Source organism: Oncorhynchus gorbuscha, linkage group LG03 (genome assembly GCF_021184085.1).
Source record: "Oncorhynchus gorbuscha isolate QuinsamMale2020 ecotype Even-year linkage group LG03, OgorEven_v1.0, whole genome shotgun sequence".
Taxonomy (NCBI): domain Eukaryota; kingdom Metazoa; phylum Chordata; class Actinopteri; order Salmoniformes; family Salmonidae; genus Oncorhynchus; species Oncorhynchus gorbuscha.
This window is the reverse complement of record NC_060175.1, coordinates 57,484,894-57,511,858: the sequence shown is the minus strand read 5'-3', so window position 1 is coordinate 57,511,858 and position 26,965 is coordinate 57,484,894. Positions and strand designations below refer to the sequence as shown.

The following is a 26,965-nucleotide window of genomic DNA, read 5'->3' as shown; positions in this document are numbered from 1 at the left end:
TATCCATATACTGTCAATGTTATCTATACATCCCATATATATATTTATACTCTGAACATCGACATTGCTCATCCTAATATTTCTATATTTCTTAATTACATTATTTAACTGTTTTAATTAGTGTGTATTGTTGTATATTGTTAGATATTACTGCACTGTTGGAGCTAGGAACACAAGCATGTCGCTACACCCGCAATAACATCTGCCAAAAATGTGTATGTAACCAATAAAATTTGATTTGATTTGAGAACATTAAGAAAACATTAGTAACGTATAAAGAATGCCCGTGCGTAATCGTATACCATATACAATCGTATGTTCAGCGATGGGATGATGAGTCATTCCAGACATTGCCCAATCCTCGTGGATAGTGCTAAAACAATGACGTCATATCTCAATGTTGCCATCTTGATGTACGTTCACCATTGATGAGAGTAAAAGCGTGAGTCACACTCCAGGTGACTGCACAGTTGACTAACAGGGAAGAAAACAGCAAACAGAGCTGCTCCTGACAGATTTCTCCCCGGGATGGGAATGCTTTAGCCTCGAACCAACCATCCTGATCTCGCAGGCTTACATTCTGTTTTGCTACATAGATACAGTCTGGCCACGACCAGATTCAATCACTGAGGTGTAATATTAACTGGAGACTGCGTCAAATATGTCCGACCGTTGTTTTCAAGGTTATCTACTCACATTTGCATACGCCGATTCATGGACCGTCTATATCCGGGTTGCATCCGGTTTATACGGATCAACATCACATGCACACTAGCCCTTAGTGCACACAGGGAGCCATGTGAGCAGCGACGACGTCATGACATCATCCAAAAACATGGCAGACTTTGGATGAATATGTAATGTTAATATCTTCAACTGTGATTGACGGAAAAACAATCAGCCACTGCAACAATTGGATTTTTAAAATGTTTTAAATCGGACTTCTCTATGGGGCCATCTACGGAAATTGTCGTTTTGGGCAGGGCGTCAGTTAAACTGCAGTACCGAAGCAAAACAATGGGAGCCGTGCTTCTAGACTGGATCCCTGGTCCCTTGGATTCAAACCGTTTGAGCCCCTCCCTTTGAAACAGAACACCTAAAAACTAAAGATGGGCACTGTAAGTAACACTGGAAATAATGAGAGAGAGAGAGATAGAGAAAGTGAGAGAGAAAGAGAGAGAGAGGACACCTGGTGTTGTGAAAGGGCAGAGGGGCTCAGTGATTCAATAAGGCCATGAGAGAAAAGGACAAGAGCATAACAAAGTGCAGTAAATCCATAAAACAACCATGCACACTTCGCTATTGTGGTAACATCATAGGTACATACAATTACGACATCTATTTGCCTAGCAACACGTGTGTATCTAAGGTATCCGAGAACAACACCCTTTACCACCCATACACTCAGGAGGATTTCAAGAGCGCAAGCCGTTCAAGTTAAATAAGTGTACCCTTTTTTGAGAGAGATTTTTGTGTTTTTTTTGATAGACGGATTGATAAATCAACATGTTATCCAAAGGCACAGCGTCCTGTTTGAATGTCTGCAGTGATCTTAATACATAATTCAGTAGAGGAGCATTGCTCACATACTCAACAAATCATAACACAGGTTGTCAGTGGCACCTTAGTTGGGGTGGACAGGCTCGTGGTAATGGCTAGAGTGGAATCACTGGAAAGGTATGAAATACACCAAACACATGGTTTGATCCCATTTGCGCTGTTCCAGTCATTATTATGAGCCGTTCTCCCCCTCAGCAGCCTCCATTGAATCGTAAGCACAGAAGTTCTCTAAAGAACTCTGATTTTTCTAACATTCTACATGACGTGTACGTAGACTAGGTTATTAAAACTGTAAATATTTCAGAAAGTATATATTGATCTATATTGTGTATTTTAAAGTAACATAACAGTACTGTACCTGGTCACTCTTGTCTGTGTGAGCTGGCTAAGTCCTTGTGAGCAACACTCGGAACGATCTGTTTCCAAGCTTGCAAGATGTGTCACTCGAGACGGACAGTGTTAGTGGCTAGAGGCAACTAGCACAGCTATGCACCTGAAGGAGACGACACACCCTGTTGTCTAAGCACCCCCGCACACACACACACACACACACACACAAACACACCGACTGAACTTTGACACATCCTCATGAAGACCGGCAAGGCCATCAATAATTAGCCAGCTGCCAGTGAGGGCACTCCCTCCCTGTCTGTCTGACACATTCCTAGGAAGTCTCAAGGAGAACCGTTGTCATGGAGAGGGAAAAGGACAGGAGAGAAAATGGACAGGAGGGGAGAAAAGGGCAGCATAGAAAGAGGGAGGCAGGAATGTAAGGAAGGTCATAGAGAGAGAGAGAGGATGGCAGGAGAGAGGGGCCAGGAGAGAGAGAGGTAGGTTGGAGAGAGAGGGCACGAGAAAAAGAGGTAAACAGAAAAGAGAGGAAGGAAATAAGGGGCTGAAGGAAGGAAATAGGTAATAAACCTTTTTTATGACAAAATCCGGATGTGCGTATAGGTACAGAAGAGTCCTGTTAGGTGTGTTGTCTGGCAGGAAACAGCAGCGGATCAGATCAAAGCTGACGTGGCGATCTAAGGACACATTACAATTGGCAGGAGGGTTGTGTGTGTTTATCGAATTCGGGGTGCGGAATCACTCCCACCCATCAAAAAGCTTGCCTTAGAGCAGAGCATAATAATGTATAAGCAACAGCAGCAGCCTCATTTCATAGACTCAGTCTGCTTTCAACGCACACCTCCCTCCCTTTCTGGCAGCACTTTGGAGAATGATTGAGAGAATGTGTAGCTAGACTGACTCAGATTGAGAGGGGATCAAACTAATTCTCCTACACTTCAAACACAACGGCTTCTCTCTCCTGCTGGCTACTGCACAAGACTGACCTCAATCTTTTCTTTCTGTTGGATGTGGAAATGATATGCACATCCCAAATTCCCGCACTGGGTGCTGGACCAAGAGTAAATAGTGATGAATAAAGAAAGAAAGCTTGCACACGGTAAATGGCGCTCATATGACGAAAGACTTAAAGCCACCTGATGAAGGCAATTCGAGCTGAAACATTGTCTGTGTATTGTGGTGCAGTTGAATCAAAGCACCTGGGAGCAGCATATAATATACTATACCACCTGCATGCTTTTTATTGACTTATTTTTGTTTTTATTCTCGACCCATGACCTCCCCATCAGCTCGCATGTATCCGGACTGTAATTCCCTGAACATAGCGGGAGTAGCACCAACAGACACGAGGGCAGGTCGGGTGAGGTGCCTGCTGTAAAATATTTCCGTGTTAATTGCTTCTGTTTCCCTCTGATGCTCTAATCAAATCTTATTTTGTCACATTGTAAAAAAAAACAAATAGTTGTAGACTAACAGGGAAATGCTTACTTTACCGGCCCTTCTCAACAATGCAGAGAGAAAGAAAATGGAGAAATAATAAAAAGTAATATAATAAAATAAAAACTTCATAATAAATACACAATGCGTAACGATAACTTGGCTATATACACGGGGGGTACCAGTAGCGAGTCCATGTGCAGGGGTACGAGGTTATTGAGGTAGATATGTACATATAAGTATATATATATATATATTAAATGCAGCTCGGACATCCTATTATTCTCAACTGATCAGTAGTGGTAACTCCCGGGATCTGTTCTTTACTGTGAGCAAGCTCCTCCAACCTTTGAACAATTCTGCCACCTCAGCTTCCCCAGAACGGTGCAATCAATACCTGTGCTTCTTTCAACGCAAAATTGAAAACATCAATAACATCATCCTATCCTCTCCTGGCCCGGTAGTTGAGATACCCAGTCCTACGCTCCCTACGCTCCCTGAGTCCAGGTTCTCCACCTTCACCACAGTAACTGCAGCTGATGTAACCAAGCTGGTTAAAACAATGAGGCCAACCACTTGCACACTTGACACTATTCCCACCTGCTTACCTGCTCTGGAGCCTTTCTTCACATAAATGATCAACAAATCAACTCGTCACTGGATGTCCCTCTTCAGCTCAAACAGGCCGCTGTCACACCAGTACTTAAAAAGCCTGGATCTGACCCTGACAACCTCTAGAAGTAAACTCAGCAAAAAAATAAAATGTCCCTTTTTCAGGACCCTTTGTCTTTCAAAGACAATTCGTAAAAATCAAAATAACTTCACAGATCTTCAATGTAAAGGGTTTAAACAGTTTCCAATGCTTGATCAATGAACCATAAATACTCAATAACCTGTGGAATGGTCGTTAAGACACAAACAGCTTACAGACGGTAGGCAATTAAGGTCACAGTTATGAAAACTAATGACACTAAAGAGGCCTTTTTACTGACTCTGAAAAACACCAAAAGAAAGATGCCAAGGGTCCCTGCTCATCTGCGTGAACGTGCCTTTGGCATGCTGCAAGGAGGCATGAGGCCTGCTGATGTGCAAAGGCAATAAATTGCAATGTCCGTATTGTGAGACGCCTAAGACAGCGCTACAGGGAGACAGGGCGGACAGCTGATCGTCCTCGCAATGGCAGACCACGTGTAACAACACCTGCACAGGATCGGTACATCCGAACATCACACCTGCGGGACAGGTACAGGATGGCAACAACAACTGCCCAAGTTACATGAGGAACGCACAATCCCTCCATCAGTGCTCAGACTGTCCCCAATAGGCTGAGAGAGGCTGGACCGAGGTCTTCTAGGCCTGTTGTAAGCCAGGTCCTCACCAGACATCACCGGCAACAACGTCACCTATGGGCACAAACCCACCATCATTGGACCAGACAGGACTGGCAAAAAGTGCTCTACACTGACGAGTCGTGGTTTTGTCTTACCTGGGGTGATGGTCAGATTCGCATTTATTGTCGAGGGAATGAGCATTACACCGAGGTCTGTACTCTGGAGCGGGATCGATTTGGAGGTGGAGGGTCCGTCATCGTCTGGTGCGGTGTGTCACAGCATCATCAGACTGAGCTTGTTGTCATTGCTTGCAATCTCAACGAACGCTGTGCATTACAGGGAAGACATCCTCCTCCTTCATGTGGCACCCTTCTTGCAGAACTGGCAAATCTGGTGCAGTCCATGAGGAGGAGATGCACTGCAGTACTTAATGCAGCTGGTGGCCACACCAGATACTGACTGTTACTTTTGATTTTGACCCCCCTTTGTTCAGGGACACACTATTCAATTTCTGTTAGTCACATGTCTGTGGTTCTTGTTCCGTTTATTTCTCAGTCATTGAATCTTGTTATGTTCATACAAATATTTACACATGTTAATTTAGCTGAAAATAAATACTGTTGACAGTGAGAGGAGTTACAAGTCTATTTCCAACCTGCTCTTCCTGAGTAAGCTCCTCGAATGTGCTGTTTCTAACCAGCTCCAAAACTATCTGGTCACTCACAACCTACTTGAACCCTTCCAGTCGGGTTTCGGAGCGAGACACAGCACAGAGTTTGCCCTGGTAAGGGCCACCAATGACCTCCTGATGAATGCTGACTCTGGGGCTGCAAGCATCCTCATATTGCTGGACCTCAATGCAGCATTCGACACGATCAGACACCATCCTGCTGGACCTCATGGAGAAGCTCCTGGGCCTGTCAGATACTGGACTGGTCCAGGTCCCATCTCACAGATTGCTACCAGTTTACAGCTATCAGTCCTAGTAGGTCAGACACAGTTGTGGTCCGACATGGGGTCGCCTCAAGGCTCGGTCCTGGGGCCACTACTGTTTTGTATCTACATGCTGCCACTTGGAACTACCTTGAGGAAACAGGGACTTCACTTTCGTGCTGACTACACTCAGCTGTATGTCTCCACAAACACTGCCACTGCACTTCTGGCCAGCTGCCTGCAGGACATCAAAGCGTGGATGCAGTTGAGTGTCTTGCAGTTAACCTGCAAAAAGACGAAGGTCGTCCTGACTAGCACTCGCACCATAATAAACAACATTCAGCCTCAATATTGATGGTGTCAAGGTCCTCTCTTCCAGTGAGGTTTGCAACCTGGGTTGATATTTGACAGTCAGCTCTCATTTGAGGCCCACATCAAGAGAATGACCAAGGTCAAATTTTTCCATCTACAGAACATTGCCAGGTTACGACTTACGCTATCACAACCTGCAGTTTAGCAACTCATCCACACCTTTATTACATTTACATTTAAGTCATTTAGCAGACGCTCTTATCCAGAGCGACTTACAAATTGGTGCATTCACCTTATGACATCCAGTGGAACAACCACTTTACAATAGTGCATCTAAATATTTTAAGGGGGGTGAGAAGGATTACTTTATCCTATCCTAGGTATTCCTTAAAGAGGTGGGGTTTCAGGTGTCTCCGGAAGGTGGTGATTGACTCCGCTGTCCTGGCGTCGTGAGGGAGTTTGTTCCACCATTGGGGAGCCAGAGCAGCGAACAGTTTTGACTGAGCTGAGCGGGAACTGTACTTCCTCAGTGGTAGGGAGGCGAGCAGGCCAGAGGTGGATGAACGCAGTGCCCTTATTTGGGTGTAGGGCCTGATCAGAGCCTGGAGGTACTGAGGTGCCGTTCCCCTCACAGCTCCGTAGGCAAGCACCATGGTCTTGTAGCGGATGCGAGCTTCAACTGGAAGCCAGTGGAGAGAGCGGAGGAGCGGGGTGACGTGAGAGAACTTGGGAAGGTTGAACACTAGACGGGCTGCGGCGTTCTGGATGAGTTGTAGGGGTTTAATGGCACAGGCAGGGAGCCCAGCCAACAGCGAGTTGCAGTAATCCAGACGGGAGATGACAAGTGCCTGGATTAGGACCTGCGCCGCTTCCTGTGTGAGGCAGGGTCGTACTCTGCGGATGTTGTAGAGCATGAACCTACAGGAACGGGCCACCGCCTTGATGTTAGTTGAGAACGACAGTTTGTTGTCCAGGATCACGCCAAGGTTCTTAGCGCTCTGGGAGGAGGACACAATGGAGTTGTCAACCGTGATGGCGAGATCATGGAATGGGCAGTCCTTCCCCGGGAGGAAGAGCAGCTCCGTCTTGCCGAAGTTCAGCTTGAGGTGGTGATCCGTCATCCACACTGATATGTCTGCCAGACATGCAGAGATGCGATTCGCCACCTGGTCATCAGAAGGGGGAAAGGAAAGGAGAAGATTAATTGTGTGTCGTCTGCATAGCAATGATAGGAGAGACCATGTGAGGTTATGACAGAGCCAAGTGACTTGGTGTATAGCGAGAATAGGAGAGGGCCTAGAACAGAGCCCTGGGGGACACCAGTGGTGAGAGCGCGTGGTGAGGAGACAGATTCTCGCCACGCCACCTGGTAGGAGCGACCTGTCAGGTAGGACGCAATCCAAGCGTGGGCCGCGCCGGAGATGCCCAACTCGGAGAGGGTGGAGAGGAGGATCTGATGGTTCACAGTATCGAAGGCAGCCGATAGGTCTAGAAGGATGAGAGCAGAGGAGAGAGAGTTAGCTTTAGCGGTGCGGAGCGCCTCCGTGATACAGAGAAGAGCAGTCTCAGTTGAATGACTAGTCTTGAAACCTGACTGATTTGGATCAAGAAGGTCATTCTGAGAGAGATAGCGGGAGAGCTGACCAAGGACGGCACGTTTAAGAGTTTTGGAGAGAAAAGAAAGAAGGGATACTGGTCTGTAGTTGTTGACATCGGAGGGATCGAGTGTAGGTTTTTTCAGAAGGGGTGCAACTCTCGCTCTCTTGAAGACGGAAGGGACGTAGCCAGCGGTCAGGGATAAGTTGATGAGCGAGGTGAGGTAAGGGAGAAGGTCTCCGGAAATGGTCTGGAGAAGAGAGGAGGGGATAGGGTCGAGCGGGCAGGTTGTTGGGCGGCCGGCCGTCACAAGACGCGAGATTTCATCTGGAGAGAGAGGGGAGAAAGAGGTCAGAGCACAGGGTAGGGCAGTGTGAGCAGAACCAGCGGTGTTGTTTGACTTAGCAAACGAGGATCGGATGTCGTCGATCTAGCAGTGTCTCCTACGTTAAGGACGACAAATAGCTGGCTAGCTAACCTCGGTAAATTAAGATAATCACTCTAAGACTACACGCTCTAAACTACACAATTATCTTGGATACGAAGACAGCAAAGACAACTATGTAGCTAGCTAACACTACACTAATCAAGTCGTTCAGTTGAGTGTAATAGTTTCTACAGTGCTGCTATTCGGTAGACGGTGGACGTTTGCTAGCTGGCTAGCTGCTGGGCAGATAGCAGTGTAGACTACGTTAGGACGACGAAATACAAAGTTGCAATAGAAGTGCTGACTGTTTCACTTTGTTGTCCTCTTTCTTTTCCTTTTTCTTCTGTCCTTCTTTTGTCCTTATTTTGTCTTCCTTTCTTCTGTTAACTAGATATTTTTTGTTGTTATTCTTTGTAAGCTAGCTAGCTTCTTCCAGGAGAGTCCCTAACAACTGCTTAGCAACAAGTAAACAATTCTGCTAGCAATTCACCTAGCTAAGATAACTGTACAATTTTATGAAAAAAATAGTTAATTTTTCAAATGCCTGTCTTGTTTAGTTTGTTCCTTGTTTTGTCTTCTATTTTATCTCATCCCCGTCTGGACTATTGTAATGCCCATTTTGTTGGCTTGTCTGCCAAGTGCCTAAACAGGCTACAGGATTCCCAGAAGTGTTCTGCAAGTATCCTGATCACTCCAGTACTGTTCAACCGTCACTGGCTCCCTATATGCACAAGCGTCGACAACAAAATCCTGTTTCACATCTACCAAGTCATCCACAGCTCTGAACCCAAGTACCTGTCAGACCTCATTCTACCCTCCTGCCCAACACGCACCCTTCACTCCTCCAGGTCAGTGTCCCTTCAGCAGACTATTGTTACAGATACAGGTATTCTGTGTGTGTGTGTGTGTGTGTGTGAGTGCGAGCATATTTCTTTTCTCTCATTCTCCCCTCCTCACAGGTGGCAATCATCATTCCCCAATCAGTCATCAATCGGTCGCTAATCAGAAGACATGCCTCCTCCTGTTTCCATTACCCAATCACATCCGCTTTCCCTTGGTTAAAAAACCCATTCAGTTGTTTCCTCTGAACCCCCATCTCTCTGTCAATCTCTCGGTAGTTCTCTGGTTTTGTTTTTTGCAACTACATTGTCACTTTGTCCCCACCTGTGAGTGTTTTTGTTATGGTGTTTGATGGCGCGAAAAGGGGAAACCAAGACAAGTTGCCCATGGGCATACACTACCCGTAGGTAAACTTTGTTTAAAAAACACTAGTTAGAACTGGGCGGGCCACCCACTGTATTTTTGGTTAGTTAGTTAGCTGTATGGAAGTAGGCTAGTCTAGCTTAGGGGTATTTTTGGATATTTTTTTATTTCCTTGGGTCCAGCTCAGCCCCTTTTCCGCCCCCCCCCCCCTTTACCGTGTGTTTTCAAATGAACCCTGAGTGTTTGACGGTACTTAAGTTGTCTGTGGTTTTTCGTTCACACTATAATTTGCCTGAATTATGTTATTGGTCTCCATTACCATCCCCCCCTAGACTGCCAGGCCAAAAAGGGATTCGTAACAACTATAAACTATGGGTGACAGGGCTTTCAGTTGCGCAGCTCTGCAGCTGTGGAACACACTTCTAGACACTATTAGGGCTGTCTTCCTTTAAAGGCACAGCTCAAGACGGTGGTGTTCAGAAAAGCTTTCCAGGACCTCTGCTAATTCTGTTCTCATATTCTCCGGATCTGATGACACCTGTATGTAGCTTTGATTGTTGTCTGTGTTCTATGTTTTGGGTTGTTTTTGTTATTTATTATTATTTTTATAACTAGGAATAAGGTGATGGGGCAACGCAGATAGTGGTTAGATCGTGGTTAACTATTTCGCAGTCTTATGGCTTGTGCGTTTGGCGAAATCCTGCACGGAGCCATCACCGTGCCTTGCCACTAAGGGCACCGGAACAGTCAGGAAGAAGGAAATAAAGATGTCTCTTCTGGCTCTCGGTTAGCGCGGCAGTTTTGACGGCGTGTGGAACTCTGTAGAACTCGTGTAGTTTCCAACGTGCTTAGTTTCTCAAAGTTTTGTAAGTTTGATCGCCTCGTTATCGCGCTACTGCTGATGCATTAGAACCTTTCCGTCCTCGGATCACATGGATTACTAGCAACACTGTTGCAAGCTTCTGTCAAAACAAACAACCGAGGATTGTGTCGGACGGACGAGTACACGTTCAAGCCTGGATGCAACAGCTGAGCCCATATCTCTTTCGATCTCCTTCAGTGCTTTACACTGAAATAATGTCTCTTTGTGGTGCGCTCCCTTTTTTGTTCAGTGCCTTCGGTGAACTAATAATGCACTGTAGGATGGTTTAACATTTTAGTTAAAAAGGGAGGTTTTGTGAGTTTGTTTATGTATTATTGTTTGAACTGTATTCATTTTCTGGGGGATTATGGAAATTTGGCCAAAAAGATTTTTGGACATTTTAAGGCCTTCTTTGTTTTGTCTATGAACACACCCACACACACACACACACATTCATACCCCCTTCTTTCCTCTACCGGGAGGTAATACAGAATATTGCAAATTCTCTCATGTTTATTACTGGGTTCTTTCTTGTCAATTATTTTTCTAAGAGGTTGCCTTTGAAGCACTGACGTTACTCTTGTATGAGGTATTATTAGTTTGGTTACTGGCTCAACTATAACTTTTTCACCATTACCATCCCCTCTTCCTGTTACCCTGCCCAGACAGACTGGGAGAGGTGTCTCTGTGTTCTCACTGGACAAATGGAACAATAATGGTCACACACCAACCATAGTCTGACAATGCAAATGAATCCCACTCAAAGTGTGGAGGCTCATCAGAAAGATGAGGTTGGCTCACGTTCCCTGTCAAGTGGAGGAAAACCAACAACAAACTGTTCAGAGACAGAAATATTTGCAAGATTCTCTGAAGCAGCTTGTTCAAGGGGAAAATGCTAAGTTTCAGCAGAGGAGTCCGCCTCGTTTGTGAAGCAATTGTGTTCTCATCTGAAAGATGTTATGGAGGACAGGGCAACTACGAGTTTGGATCGAACAGTCTCTCAAAAGGAGAGCTCTAATGAGATGGAAAAAGCACAGAAGGCCACAGACCTTCAACTGGAGGAGCTGCACAAGGAGGTAAATGCAGTGCCCTTCAGGACAAATCCTCGGCACCTCCCTCGGGGTTTACCTCTGCCATTAAAGGAATAGGATCAGGTAGCACTAGAAAACCCCCCTGACGATACTGTTAAACAACAGAACTCCCGTTTCACCAAGACCCCTTGCCACCATCATGCCACCTCTAGAAGCTCCCTCCCTATCAAGCTACTTTTGGCAGCCCAGAAGATGTTGATCCACTGATTTTCCTATCTAAGTGTAAAGATTTCCTTTCTATCCGGCCTCTTACTGACTTGGAGGTTTCCGCCACCCTCTGCAGTGTTCTCCATCGTACAGAAAGAGACTGGTGGGAGACAGCCCGTGAACATGTGTCAACCTGGGAGGAATTTCAGAAACTATTCCTCTCAGCCTTCCTCCCAATACGGGAATTTGCCTTCTCCTATCGAGTTCTTTGTAGGAGATGGAAGGCTGACATTACATAACTGAGCAGGAGATGGTCAAACTCATTCTTAAGAACATTGTTCCCCACCTTGCCAGTCAACTTCGTGAACGTGTGCAAAATGTGGATGATCTGGTGCGTCATGGGACTTTGTTGTATAAGGACTGGAAGCACCACCTCTAAACTCAAAAGCCTGTTCCCTCATCCCGGTATCCCAAAACGTCTCAGCCCAAGAACCAAGACAAAAGTCCAGTTATGGACAAAAGTCCAGTTATGGCCTGGTGGCCAAACAAAAATCATTATCTTTACCCCTCTAACAATACCGCTACAGGGGTAGAAGCTGTTCAGGGTCCTGTTGGTTCCAGACTTGGTGCATCGGTACTCCTTACCATGCGGTAGTAGAGAGAACAGGCTATAGGTTGGGTGGCTGGAGTCTTCTTTTAGGGCCATCCTCTGACACTGCCTGGTGTAGAGGTCCTGAGCCAATTTCCTCCTACAACAGGACCCAAAGCATAGTTCCAAACTATGCAATAAATATTTAGGGAAGAAGCAGTCAGCTGGTATTCTGTCTATAATGGAGTGGCCAGCACAGTCACCGGATCTCTACCCTATTGTGCTGTTGTGGGAGCAACTTGACCGTATGGTACATAAGAAGAACTTGTGGGAGGTGCTTCAGGAAGCATGGGGTGAAATCTCTTCACATTACCTCAACAAATTGACAACTAGAATGCCAAAGGTCGGGAAAAGAATGTAATTGCTCCAAATGGAGGATTCTTTGACAAAAGCAAAGTCTGAAGGACACAATTATTAATAAAAATCATTATTTATCACCTTGTCAACATCTTGACTATATTTCCTATTCATTTTGAAACTCATTTCATGTATGTTTTCATGGAAAACAAGGACATTTCTAAGTGACCCCAAACGTTTGAAAGGCAGTATATCTACAGCACCAGTCAAAAGTTTGGACACACCTACTCATTCAAGGGTTTTTCTTTATTTTGACAATTTTCTACATTGTTGAATAATAGTGAAGACATCAAAACTATTAAATAACACATGGAATCATGTAATAACCAAAAAAGTGTTAAACAAATTCTTCAAAGCAGCCACCCTTTGCCTTTGCACACTCTTGGCATTCTCTCAAACAGCTTCATGAGATAGTCACCTGGAATGCATTTCAATTTACAGGTGTGCCTTGTTAAAAGTTCATTTGTGGAATTTCTTTCCTTAATGAGTTTGAGCCAATCAGTTGTGTTGCGACAAGGTAGGGGTGCTATTACAGAAGATAGCCCTATTTGGTAAAAGACCAAATTCATATTATGGCAAGAACAGCTCTTCTAAGAAAAGAGAAACGGCAGTCCGTCATTACTTTAAGACATGAAGGTCAGTCAATCTGGAAGATTTCAAGAACTTTGAAAGCTTCTTCAAACACTATGATGAAACTGGCTCTCATGAGGAACTTCACAGGAAAGGAAGACTCAGAGTTCAAATCAAAATCTGCTGCAGAGGATAAGTTCATTAGCGTTAACTGCACCTCAGATTGTAGCCCAAATAAATGCTTCAGAGTTCAAGTAACAGACACATCTCAAGATCAACTGTTCAGAGGAGACTGTATGAATCAGGCCTTCAAGGTAGAATTGCTGCAAAAAATACCTCTACTAAAAGGACACCAATAAGAAGAAGAGACATGTTTGGGCCAAGAAACACGAGCAATGGCCATGAGACCGGTGGAAATCTGTACTTTGGTCAGAGGAGTCCAAATTTTAGATTATTGGTTCCAAACGCCGTGTTTTTGTGAGACGCAGAGTAGGTGAACGGATGATCAACATATGTGGTTCTCACCGTGAAGTATGTAGGAGGTGTGATGGCGTGGGGATGCTTTGCTTGTGGAACTGTCAGTGACAGCCAGCATGGCTTTTAAAAGCCAGAGTTCCGTTGTTAGGAAGGGAGAGCTTCTTGGTATGTCCTGTGTTGGTTGTTAGAGAGAGAGAAAGATCCAGTGTTTCGTTGTTAGTCTGTATAGTGTTTTGTAGCCGGTCCTGCTGACGTTTGTGTATGCCGTAGGACTGTGTTTTTGATGAGAGAAAATGCTCACTTTAAGTTTGTATTATTCTGTTTAATTTGTTCCCAGGGGGGAAGGTACCTTGGGAGTGCTGAGGTAAGAGGCCTGCGGGCATACATATACCGGTAGTATTTACTATGTCTATGCACACTAGGTAAGACCTGGGCGGACCATCCCCTGTATTTTGGATAGTGTGCCAGTTGGGTAAGTTGTGGGTAGGTAAGGTAGGAGGGGGGGCTCTAACTTTTACTTTCTTTGCTTTCATCCAGACCCTTTTCCCCAAATTACTTTGTGAAGGAAATAAATTCCCTGTAAATGGTAATATATCCTGCCTCTGTCATCCTTACCCGCACCTGCAGTCACATACCTCTTTCACTCCACGGGGAGTTGAGTGTAGCAGGGTGTTGCGTTCCCTCCAAGAGGCGTGCATAACAATGGCTACCACAGCATTCTGCAGAGACACGTTATCCCATCTGGTTTGAGCTTAGTGGGACTATCATTTGTTTTTCAACAGGACAATGACCCAAAACACACCTCCAGGCTGTTTAAGGGCTATTTGACGAAGGAGAGTGATGGAGTGCTGCATCAGATGACCTGGCCTCCACAATCACCCGACCTCAACCCAATTGAGATGGTTAGGGATGAGTTGGCCCGCAGAGCAGCCAACAAGCCATAGCCAACAAGTGCTCAGCATATGTGGGAACTACTTCAAGACTGTTGGAAAAGCATTCCTCATGAAGCTAGTTGAGAGAATGCCAAGAGTGTGCAAAGCTGTCATCAAGGCAAAGGGTGGCTACTTTTTATCAATAAAATGTATTTATGAAGCCCTTCTTACATCAGCTGATGTCACAAAGTTCTGTACAGAAACACAGCCTAAAACCCCAAACAGCAAGCAATGCAGGTGTAAACGCGCTACGAGGGGTGGCCAGTCCTCTTCTGGGTGTGCCGGCTGTGATGTCTTCAGTATTATTCTACAATGTAGAAAATAGTAAAAAATAAAAGAAAAATCCTTGAATGAGTTGGTGTGTCCAAACTTTTGACTGGTACTGTCCCTATATATATATATTTTTTAATGTATTTACTTACTTGAATAGGTTCACGTCTACGCCCACAAAGCGACCAATCTTTTGGAGCGAGGAGTTGTCAAGCGGAGGCACCACTTCTGGTCGAAACGTAATGAAACACGTTGCGGCGGTTCTTCGCCCTGGCCTAGAGCAACCATTGGAGCAACCATACTCAGGAACGCTACAGAGCTCTGCAGAGAGGCAGCCAATAGTTTCAGAGATTACAGTGCCAACTTGGCGAAATGAGTCACTCAAATACACACTGCAGCTGCTCACGGTGACTATCCACACAGAGAGAGATTCTCTGATGGTGTTTTCATGAATGAGCTCTCTCGGCTGCGTAGTGAGAGGGAAAACCATTCAAGGATGCAGGTAAACAAATACCTACCTATCGATATTATCAGAGATGCTGGAGTCAAAGCACAATTAAGGCGCAGATTAGAGCACATTAACACAGAGACTGGCCCTTGTAAAAGTGACAAACCCTCGACGTGCTAACATGGGTTCAGAGGATTAAACGGGGCCTTGGAGCAGTCTACAATCAAACAAGCGCTCTCTGCTACCAGGGTATTTCATTCTTTGTCTCTCTCTCTCTCTCTCTCTCTCACGATCAAATGCATGCACACAGGCACACACCAAGGAAATACCTTAGCTCTGTCTGCTGCACCAAACTTGAATAAATCCAGTTGCTGTGGCAACATTTCCTCCCCCTTCGCCCCTCACTGCCCACTCCCAGGCTCCAGGTGACACTCTAAATCAATACTATAGATGAACAGTTAAAACCTGCAGCCAACATCCACAGGGGTTCTTCTTTGTTTGAATCCCAAAATGGCTTCCTATTCAGTTCACTACTTTTGACCAGGCCCATTAGGCTCCATCAGAGCCTTTATTAGGCCCTTTGCTCAATTACTGACAAGCCTGGTTGGTTTGGGTGTCCGGGCCTGCCTGATCTGGGCCTTCCTGCTGCCCTCACCGCCACTCAGCCAGATCCCAATAATATAATGGCCGTGGTTGCATAGTCCAGAAAATCTATTCATCCTCCCTTTCTTGGAGTAACTACAGATCTTCCTTTCTCCCTATCGAACTGTGCCTGACCAGTGATATGTTTGAGAAAGTAGGGATTTCGTTTAAGAAGCTCAAGGCCATGCATCTATAGAGGAAGTGTAACCAGTAGAATACAGAGGGCATGATGCTGTCACGACTTCCGCCGAAGTTGGCTCCCCTGCCTGTTCGGGCGGTGCTCAGCGGTCGTCGTCACCGTCCTACTAGCCGCCATCGATCCCTTTTTAGTTTGTCTGTTTGTTTTGTTTTATTAGTTTCACCTGTGTTCTGTTGTATGGCTTAATGAGCTTCCCTATTTTAAGTACGTGTACCCGCCCTTGTTTTGTGCGGGATTGTCTTTATGTTACGTGTGTGCGTTTTAGGTAGAGGTGGATATATTTTCGGAACTTGGCACCCTGTGGATTTGGGTAGTCACTTTGTTGTCCGCGCCCCGTGTTGTTGGGCTTATTATTTTTGTGTGCCATATTAAAGAGCACTTTTCACAACTGGAACTCTCTGCGCCTGATTCATTCACCCACCTAGTCCCGCGTGACAGATGCTCATAGTGTAGCACGTTTATGTGGAATGCATTGAGCGCATAATCTAGGGCTGACACAGTTATTGTATAATCGTGTAACCGACAATTATGGAATAACCGTGAACTGAAAAAAAATCATCATCATTGCGTTAATACGTTCATTTTAGGAGAAGGGTGGATTCAATTTTATATTCAAGTAAATATAGTTAACCCATTAGCAGTTTTACATTTTTTACATGAAGTGGGTAAAGTTCATTATAATAGCAGAACGGCACGGTTGGGAGGAGAAGCTTAATTTCCAATACTTCCGAGCGGTTAAAAACCATAAATTTGTTGAGACACCAAAGCTGTGCTGCGTTTATTAGGTATTTCTTGAGGTATATTTTCAAAAATGGATTATGATGATTACAAGCTAAAAAAAAAAATCTACAAAAATGACTAACTGTGGTTATTTGCATGACAATTAATCAATATTCCATCATTGTCACAACCCTAGCCTAATCAGAAACCAGTAAAAACCTTTACCTTCTCAATTGGGTCAATCAGGTTTCCATATAACCCCAGGTTTTTTTCAAACCTTTATTTAACTAGGCAAGTCAGTTAAGAACAAATTATTATTTTCAATGACGGCCTAGGAACAGTTAACTGCCATGTTCAGGGGCCGAATGACTGATTTTTACCTTGTCAGCTCAGGGATTTGAACGAGCCCAACGCTCTAACCACTAGGCTACCCTACCACCCCAGGTTAGGACTGAGCCCTATAGAATCTCTTCCCCTGAAGGGGCACACCTAAGGAGACAAGAGAGAGAGGATGACAGATTTCAAAATAAAACTGCATAAATAAAATGGCAGACAAACAAACAGATAGATGAATCTCTGAGACGGAGTCGTCAGTTCTATCTCCTCTAATCCCTCTCTTCCTCAATATCAACCCGGACCTTTACAAAGATTCATCTGATCTCCTCTCTTCAAATGTCGCTCGCCATCGTTGTCTGTCTGTCCCTCAGACAGGAGATAACAGCAGAAAAGATAGTCAGAGATTCTCTGTCTGCCAACAGCTTGTCTGCTCTCTCCTCATCCAAGAGAAATATGCAAGGGTTATGGCTGTGACGTCAGATGAGACTGACCTATGTTTGCTGGACATTTTGCAAAGGTCGTTCTGTTGTGTGTAGGAGAAATGAACAAAGAAGGAGAAGGACTCAACCAAATTCATGAAAGCACATGATGTGCTTTACTTGGAACAACCTGTGTAACCATTTCTAAGTGCTAATTTTAGGGGCCTCCACAAAAACACTATACCTGAAGTAAGCGAGTCCCCAGTCACATTCTGTGATGAAGACAGTGAACTAGGCAGTGATGTAACGTGAGCATAACAACAAAAAATAATTGCCTTTCTTGCACTAACACTTGCACTTGTCTTTTCTAACTAGCACTGGACACCGCATGCAAGCCTCTCTCTCTGTCCACTCCAGTTGTCCCATGTGAGTATCCTATCTCCAATTACCAAACAGCTTTACCCCTACCTACATGTACACTTTACATCAATTATCTCGTCTAACCTGTAACCCCGCACATTGACACGGTGCCGTTACCCTCTGCATATAGCCTCGTTATTGTCATTTTGTTGTTACTTTTATTTGTTTAACTTTAGTTTATTTAGTAAACATTTTCTTAATCTTACTTTTCATAACTGCATTGTTGGTTAAGGGATTGTAAGTAAGAGTGTCATGGTAAGATCTACACCTGTTGTATTTGGTGCAGGTGACAAATACAATTTGATTTGATAGGCTATGCTTGTCTCACCTAACTACCTTCAGATGAATCCACTGTAACTCCCTCTGAATAAGAGTGTCTGCTAAAAAAATAACACAGTCGATGGGAAATATTGGGCCTGGGCCTTTAAAAGGACACCGCATGCAAGCCTCTCTCTCTGTCCACTCCAGTTGTCCCATGTGAGTATCCTATATCCAATTACCAAACAGCTCAATCCTAAACGTTGCACTCAGCCTCCACCACCAGGCAGACCATAGAACTAGACTAGAATAACAAAGAATAAATTGCCATGGTCTGAGGGGCTTTGTCTGGTCTAGTCATTCGATTTCTATGGTTCAGATCAAGCACACAGAACGTGTTAGGAGCAACCTTTTAATTTAGCGGTGTAGTTGGTTGAGGGGGGAAATCCCCTTGAGCTTCAGTACTCCGAGAGGAGAGGGTGCGGGAAGTTGGGACATGGTAGTATAACGCTGTATGTTGCAAAAGGTTTAAGCAAGTAAGACATGAGAACTACTAGTCAATTTCATCAAAGCCATTTTGATGCCAAAAAAGTCCATGGATATCACAGAAAACATTGTTGTTTATATTATGAAGATGGATGTGGTTAATTCTAGAGTAATAGGAAGCCATGTAAAAAGGCATCTTCTAGATGAATAACATGCATGTGAAATTCACACACACACAAAATACTGAAAAGTAGCATATACCGTTTTTGCCACCCAAATATGTTTTAATATGGATCCAGGTGATCTATTTCCATCTAGGCCTACTACAAAGCTAGAAAATCTGTATACAGCAATGCTGAGCCTCACTATCCAAAATAAAGCATATTCAGGCTACACAATCTGGAAACGGATAAAACCAGTGATTTTTGCCATGTAAAATGAAGTGTCTATTAGCGTAGGGTTAAGATTGTGGAGGGCACAATGGACAAGCGGGCTCGTAGGTACGAATGACAATGACTGAGGCAAACAATTCACGTATGTCTCCATGGGGATCGGCCCTACCTTGGCAGATGCGCAATCATTCGGAGGAGAGAAATCCAAATGATCTGGGCTAATTCATTACATTGGTAATGGTGCCTATCTGTCAATCCTCCTTCAGTGGGGTCAGCTGAATTGGGGTGTATAAATCAGATGTGTGCCCTGGTCCCCGTTCATCCCTTTAAGGAAATGACACACTAACACAGGGCACACACACACACACACACACACACAGGAACTCACGCGTACACACACACAGAGACACACACACACACAGACACGTGACACAAACACGTAGAAGCATGCAGAGACATGCATGCACTTAATCAAACACATACACAAAGAGCAAGACAGACTGCACTCTATATGACCCTCCGCTCTTCTAGTTGCCTCCTGGCCTATATAAGCATTCAACATAAGCATTCCTTGTGTGGACACATTGTGGAACTCAGCATAACAGACGGATAAAATCATAAATACATGCATTTCTTTTAAACAGCAGATGGCTTTCATGCAGCTCATTTATGCTCTGAAGGCAAACATGGTTGAGAAAATGAAAACGTCAGAGGCGAGAGGAATGACACATCAGTCCTGCAAAATCCTCTTGCTGTCACATACCTATTGCCAGTTTACTGGGTTGTTTTTTGTTGTTGCTGACCAAACAACACGTGGACATTTAAACAGAGCCAACTCTTACAAAGTTTTGAAGACAAACAGTACTCCTTGTTCTTTAAGGTAAACTTTGGCATGATTGGGTCTGCCTAGTGCCTAGTATCACCAAGGCCAACCTACACTAAATGACCAAAAGTACTCTATGTGGACACCTCCTCGTTGAACATCTCATTTCAAAATCATGGGCAGTAATATGGAGTAGTTCCCCCCTTTTGCTGCTATAACAGCCTCCACTCTTCTGGGAAGGCTTCCACGAGATGCTGGAAAATTGCTTCAGGGACCTTCTTCCATTCAGCCACAAGAGCGTTAGTGAGGTCGGGCACTGATGTTGGGCGATTAGGCCTGGTTTGCAGTCGGCTTTCCAATTCCTCCCAAAGGTGTTCAATGGGGTTGAGGTCAGGACTCTGTGCAGGCCAGTCAAGGTCTTCCACACCAATCTCACACCAATACCAGGAGAACGCTACCTGCCACAATGAATAGTGGCAACTGTAAAGTTTGGTGGAGGAGGAATAATGGTCTGGGGCTGTTTTTCATGGATCCGGCTATGCCCCTTAGGTCCAGTGAAGAAAAATCTTAATGCTCCAGCATACAATGACATTCTAGAATATGCTGTGCCTCCAACTTTGTGGCAACGGTCTGGGGAAGGCCCTATCCTATTTCAGCATGACAATGCCCCTGTGCACAAAGCGAGGTCCATACAGAAATGGTTTGTTGAGATCTGGGTGGAAGAACTTGACTGGCCTGCACAGAGCCCTGACCTCAACCCCCATCAAATAGCTTTGGGATGAATTGGAACGCAGACTGTGAGCCAAGCCTAATCGCCCAACATTAGTGCCGGACCCCACTAATGCACTTGTGGCTGAATCGAAGCAAGTTCCAGCAACAATGTTACAACATCTAGTGGAAAGCCTTCCCAGAAGAGTGGAGGCTGTTGTGACAGCAAAGCGGGGACCAACTCCATATTAATGCACATGATTTTGGAATGAGATGTTTAAAGAGCAGGTGTCCATGTACTATTGGTCTTGTAGTGTATATTGTAATAAAATGTAGACTACTAAAGAATAATGCAAAAAACTGTAGGGTTGAAAAGTCTCGCTGTCCCCGGTAGCAGAATATGATGGGTTGCGTAGCCTACCAGTCTAAGATGCAGTTCTTAGCCTATTCTTTCCGTCTCTACTGAAACAAATTGGAAATGGTGCATGCGTATATACTGTAAATGCATAACATACCAGAGAACACAATGCGATGTGTCCGCCTCCCCTGTTGGCCTAAATATAAAAATAGTTCCCGTTATAGCAACTAGAAAAAAAGGTAGACCCTGCTCCGTAAATTGACAGCGTGAAAGCTTGCCTTCTGCTGCACAAAAAGCGGCAGGACAAGAGGCAACATATGGGGGATGGTCCCAGGGCCGGCTCTAGCTTTTTGGGGTCACTAAGCAAGATTTGGTTGGGGACCCCCCCCACCAAGCAGATCAAAAAAAAGTGTGGCCCCCCCTCTTGATGGCGGGTAGAAAAATGTATGTTTTAAAGTTAATTTCCTGCAATTCTACACATTTTGCCGTGTGGAGGAGAGAAAATGTTGCAATTTTTTAACACATTTCATGCAATTCTACTATTTTGTAACTGGGCAGAGATATATTTTTGCTATTTCAAAGCATGTTTTCTGCAGTCCTACTGATTTGTCCATGGTGTGGAGAGAAATATTTGCAGTTTTAAAGCAAATTTCCTGCAATTTTACACATTTTGCCATGTTAATGATATCTGAGTAAGAGTGACGACAAAAATCAATGACCACCTGGAGGTCAAGGCCCCTGGATATGTGCTCTGCGTGCCCAGTCAGTATTCGGCCATGATTGCTATGAATTTAGATTACTGGCTAGACTAATTTAACAATCTAAAAAATGTTCACTGACATGGCTAATTGAGTGACTGTCAGTGTTAGATACTACTGCACTGTTGGAGCTAGGAACACAAGCATTTCGATAACATCTGCTAAATATGTGTATGTAAATGGAGGCTGCTTAGGGGAGGACGGCTCATAATAATGGCTGGAACGGCGCAAATTGATTGGCATCAAACACATGGTAACCATTCCACCTATTCCACTCCAGCCACAAGCCCGTCCTCCCCAATTAAGGCAGCACCAGCCTCCTGTGACCAATGACATTTTATTTGAAAACAGGAGAAACTGCTGAAGCACAACCAAATGTTGGACCTACACCTTGTGTATTCTACTATTCTAACTCTCTATTCTAAGTTGAGAACCAGACAGTTCCTAAAAACTTTTTTGGGCGTGGGCCCCCTAGCAGTCTGGGGCCCTAAGTCTGGGGCTTTATGTCGGTTATGCCTGGAGCCGGCCCTGGATGGTCCAATGGAATAATAATGTTATGGTCTTTAAATTAACACCCCAGTACAAATACCGCTGGCTGAATCCCCACACAAGACGGGAAAATGTATATGAAGCTTCCTGTAACGTAAAAAGAAAATAAAAGAAAGAAAAAAAGCTCGTATTTCCAAGAAAGGACGAGTGGTGTTTCAGGTTGAAAAGCACTTTGATAAGTGGTGTAATCTTAGACAGTGTATACCTATTGCAGATATGTGTCAATTCATGTATTTGAATAACAAAAGAGCATGGTTATTTTACCCATAGGCTAATTTGCAAAAATGACGATGCGGAATAATAATTCCCTGTCTATCGGCAATTCCATTTAGTCTACTGCGCTTTTTCCGCCAGTTCAGTAGATGACGCTAAAGTTGCTAGGTCCAAAGTCTGGGCATAAACGCTCTTGAACGCCTTCCGTCGTTCCTTCCGGTTTCGGTCCCCTAGCAAGTGGCAAGGTAGGCAAATGCCTAGTAAAAATAATCTGAATAAATCTAAGACATCTTACATTGTATGAAACTGTTACTCTCAATTTTAGATAGATGTGTATGTCATTGTTGTAAACATCCACACATTTCCCCAAAAAGCCTTATATTATTCGAGATATAGGTTCAAATACACAGGGTAGTCAAGCTACCTACAAGGACTTCCCTGCTATGTCCTCGTATCGCTTCATCTTTTTATTTCTTTCAAAGCTAGTGTGATAGTTAGTAACCACTGCCGGATCCAAGTCGTTCCAAATGTAGTTTTATCATTAGACTCTAGAAGCCTGGTAAAGGTTTGTTTACCTACCTCACATGGAAAATGAGCCCATAGTTGCCCGAAGAAGCTAGTTTAACGTTCCTACCGGCTGCGTAGTTGACATAAGTTAGGACTCCCAATCTTGTGATGTTAGTAACCTTACAATCGTGTAGTGGGCTGTTAGCCAGCCAGTATGTGGGTAGGTGGACATCCCTGTTATTTTGCATGTACACTAACGCTTGTCTCATTGTCGGTTGTGTGAATAGATGCTGATGCCTAAGAAGAACCGTATTGCCATCTATGAGCTCCTCTTCAAAGAGGGCGTTATGGTGGCAAAGAAAGATGTGCATCTGCCCAAGCACCCTGAATTGGCCGACAAGAACGTGCCCAACCTTCATGTGATGAAAGCAATGCTGGTGAGAGCCACTTGAACTTTAGGAGATATTGATTCTACTGTTTGAGTTTATGTTGGTTCTGTCCTTTGAGACCGGTGCAGTTATTGTCAAGTAGCATGATGTCCACAGTTAAACTGTGGCTGGTAGCCTAGTGGTTAGAGCTTTGGACTAGTAATCGAAAGGTTGCAAGTTCGAATCCCCCGAGCTGACAAGGTACAAATCTGTCGTTCTGCCCGTGAACAGGCAGTTAACCCACTGTTCCTAGGCCGTCATTGAAAATAAGAATTTGTTCTTATCTGACTTGCCTAGTAAAAAAAAAAAAAAAGACTGGGTTGTATGTGTGAATTCTGGGATTTTTGTTACTTGTTGATGTGATGACCTGAGCAGGGTGAATTTGAGCAAGGTGAATTTTCATGTGCGTGGACAAAAGGGTCATAGTGATGAAATGATGTATATCTCTGGGGTATTCTAGGGGGGGGGTGCCAACATGACCATACTCGTAATCGTATCTGTAAAGTGACAGTTGATAGTCGGATCGTGTTATACTCGTGATAGGAAAAAACTGGAGTGTTTTTAATATGCCTAAATAGATGTTGGGAAAATACCTCCCTACCCATTCTCACCATGTCTGTTTCCTCAATTTGCAGTGGTTAAGTTTGCCATCACTTAGTCAAAATGCCCATTATTATATATATCTCAAAACAACAATGTAAAGTGTTGGTCCCATGTTTCATGAACTGAAATAAAAAATCCCAGAAATGTTCAATACGCTTATTTCTCTAAAATGTAATGCACAAAATTGTTTACATCCCTGTTAGTGAGCGTTTCTCCTTAGCCAAGATAATATATCCACTAGACAGGTGTGGCATATCAAGAAGTTGATTACACAGGTGCACCTTGTGCTAGGGACAATAAAAGGCCACTAAATAGGCCACTCCTCTAAATATTCACTTTTGATAACACAATTCTACAGAATTCTCAAGTTGAGGGAGCTTGCAATTGACATGCTGACTGCATGAATGTCCATCAGAGCTGTTGGCAGAGAATTGTTAATTTCTCTACCATAAGCTGCCTCCAAAGTCGTTTTAGAGAATTTTGCAGTACGTCCAACCGGCCTCACAACCGCAGAACACGTGTAACCACACCAACCCAGGAACTCCACATCCGGCTTCTTCACTTGCGGGATCGTCGTGAGGGGGGTGGCGGGTGCTGTCTAATATAGCTATTTTGTGGGGTAAAACTAATTCTGATCTGATGACCTCCAAGGCCCACCCTCAAAGACAGTACAATATGGTTTAGAAACTATGTGACAGAGATGAGAAACATACTTGCATGCACCCGAAAAATAAAATAAAGTTTTGTATCACGGATAATTACAAAAGAATACTCTGATATAATTGTATCCAGAAAATTGCCCATATCAGTTACGATACTCATTTTGTCAGATGACTCTGCACACCCCTAGTGTATTCATTAACAGAAACTGTTTACTTCAATCTGAAACCGCTTTTCAATGAAAACGAGAGTTTCTATTGGACATCTATATTATCTATGTCCCTCCCCGTTTGGTTCCTTTAGTAAACAGTTTCTGTTGCTAAACGTTTCCAAAGGATTCCGACTAATGAATACACCACTGATGTGGATTTTCAGACTACAACCACAGTTGGGTTACGGAAAATGTATCCCTAGCATGTCAGGACTGTTGGATTTTGGGGCTTTGTCTTTATATAAAAAACAAATATTTTTTCGTGTTTGTTTTTCAGTCCTTGAAGTCACTTGGGTATGTCAAGGAGCAATTTGCCTGGCGCCATTTTTACTGGTACCTCACCAATGAAGGTATCCAGTACCTGAGAGACTTCCTCCACCTTCCACCTGAGATTGTTCCCGCCACCCTGCGCCGCCAGATGCGTCCTGAGACCGCGAGGCCCCGGCCCAAGGGTACGTCCACTTATAGGCTAACCATTTTCACACTAATGAGCTGCACTGTCCTGGACTGGTTACACATTAGGCTTGGGAATTGCCAGGGACCTCACAATACTTAGTTGCCGATACAATATGTATTGTGATCCTCACTTCCTATATGTATTACATTTCGATACTGCGATTTGATGTTTCAAACATATTGCTGCCTATGCCTGCTTCAGAAAGACAAGGACTTGATCATTTTTGATCAGTCATGGCAATGAAAGTGATGGGGGGGGGTGTTTACTATTTAAAAACAAGCTATAGGATGAAAAAATACGGGCGTTTTGGCGCATATACAGCTGACTAGCGTTAGCTAATGCTACCTGGCGCTGTGTTCCAACCCTGGTCCTGGAGTACCGCCAACAGTACACATATTTATTGTAACCCTAGACAAGCACACCTGATTCAACTAATCATCAAGCCCTTAATGAGTTGAATGAGGTGTGTTTGTCATGGGCTATAGCGATGAGATTATCCATATCTGGGGTGTATTCATTAGATTCAGTTTATTTTTACATATCGAAACTTTGGTCTGGGTGACTCCAGTCCTGGGGGGCTGCAGTGTGCTGGCTTTCGTACCAGCCCTGTACTAACAACTGATAAAACTAATCGTGGTCTTTGATTTAGACCTTGATTTTTTTAACAAGACTGCATCCCTCAAGAGCTGGACAGTGAGGACTATCGGATTTTGTACTGTGTAGTCATAGGTGCTGATTGGATCCAAACCGGATGTTCCTTCCTGTGTTTGAGTCTTGACATCCCACCCAGCTGAGCGTCGTCTTTTCTTTTCCAGGTATGGAGGGAGAGAGGGGAGAGAGGCCTGCCCGCTTCAACCGTGATGGGGGTGATAGAGACAACTACAGAAGATCTGCTGCACCGCGTATGTATAGTTTTACAGAATCCCTCTAATCCTAACCATCGCTTTCAACCAACTGGGAATTTCACTGCTTGACTGGTGTGCTTTGTAGCTTCAAATATCTGCCTTGAGATCCAGTAGTTTGTGAGCACATTTGTTCTTGGTAATGACTTGTTTCCTCAAGCTTTGTGACTAGTATGAATGGTGAAACTTTAAAACATTTTGGAATATGTTTTGATTACAAGCTGGTATTTTCTTTACAGCTGGTGGAGACAAGAAAGCAGAGGCAGGTGCTGGTTCAGCCACAGAGTTCCAATTTGTAAGTACTGTATTGCCTAATGGTAATGTAGTCTGAAGCAGGTGTTCTCAACTCTGTTCCTGGGGACCGACTCAGTATGCTGGTTACCATGACAAGTCTGAATAATAAATGGTCATAAATGATTACGTTTATTGTATAGCCTACTGTTGAAAGGTTGTATACTGTACATCTATATGGTACTAGAATAGGCAATTCAAAGCCTTAATTGTTTGCATTTAAGTTGACTCAACGAAATGTCATTACCATGAGAAATTGTAATTGATTATACATGGGGCAGCCAGACGCACTGTTCTAACTCATTGAGTAAAGTTATTCGGCTAGACAAATTTGGGACATAACCGTATGACACTTGTTTTGCTGACCAACTATCTTGTGATGTGAAAGCTTATCCTTTTCTTTGTTTTCAGAGGGGTGGATTTGGACGTGGCCGAGGACAGCAGCCTCCTCAGGAGTAAATGTCCATCAATTACTTTACAATAAACACACAACACAACTTTGTCCTTTTTATTTGTCAGTACTTTAAATATGGACCATTCTGGATTAATGTAGCATTGTTTGTGTGGACTGGAGATGTATTATTTTGCACACTACAGTAATTATACTAGCTAAAGCGTGGCAGAGGTTATTCAAAGTACAGTCCTTTAGTTGGGTTTATCAACAACCTATAG

General features: G+C 44.1%; 2 protein-coding genes and 1 long non-coding RNA gene across 6 annotated transcripts in view; 2 read left to right on the top strand and 1 right to left on the bottom strand.

The window, feature by feature from the left end:
- LOC124031618 overlaps positions 1-18,155 on the top strand; it is a 49,562-nt gene extending 31,407 nt beyond the window's left edge. The window contains exons 3-4 of the long non-coding RNA XR_006838144.1: positions 17,645-17,695; positions 18,032-18,155. This is a non-coding gene — a long non-coding RNA (uncharacterized LOC124031618). The remainder of the gene's footprint in view (positions 1-17,644; positions 17,696-18,031) is intronic.
- The window catches only part of pacsin1b (protein kinase C and casein kinase substrate in neurons 1b), a 63,137-nt gene extending 42,131 nt beyond the window's left edge, over positions 1-21,006 (bottom strand). The window contains exon 1 of one of the 4 annotated variants that reach the window (XM_046343080.1): positions 20,872-21,006. The gene's annotated coding sequence lies outside the window, so the exon portion shown is untranslated. Of the gene's footprint in view, positions 1-696; positions 719-1,918; positions 2,093-20,871 lie in introns of those variants that run through there. The other 3 variants (XM_046343079.1, XM_046343082.1, XM_046343081.1) reach the window with 3 other exon arrangements.
- A 1,363-nt stretch (positions 21,007-22,369) lies between these two features.
- On the top strand, positions 22,370-26,795 carry LOC124031614 (40S ribosomal protein S10-like). The gene is made up of 6 exons (XM_046343078.1): positions 22,370-22,479; positions 23,029-23,178; positions 24,921-25,095; positions 25,916-26,002; positions 26,242-26,297; positions 26,705-26,795. Exons 2-6 carry the CDS (start codon positions 23,029-23,031, stop codon positions 26,750-26,752), a joined length of 516 nt encoding a protein of 171 aa, XP_046199034.1. The 5' UTR covers positions 22,370-22,479; the 3' UTR covers positions 26,753-26,795.
- Positions 26,796-26,965: the final 170 nt, after the last annotated feature.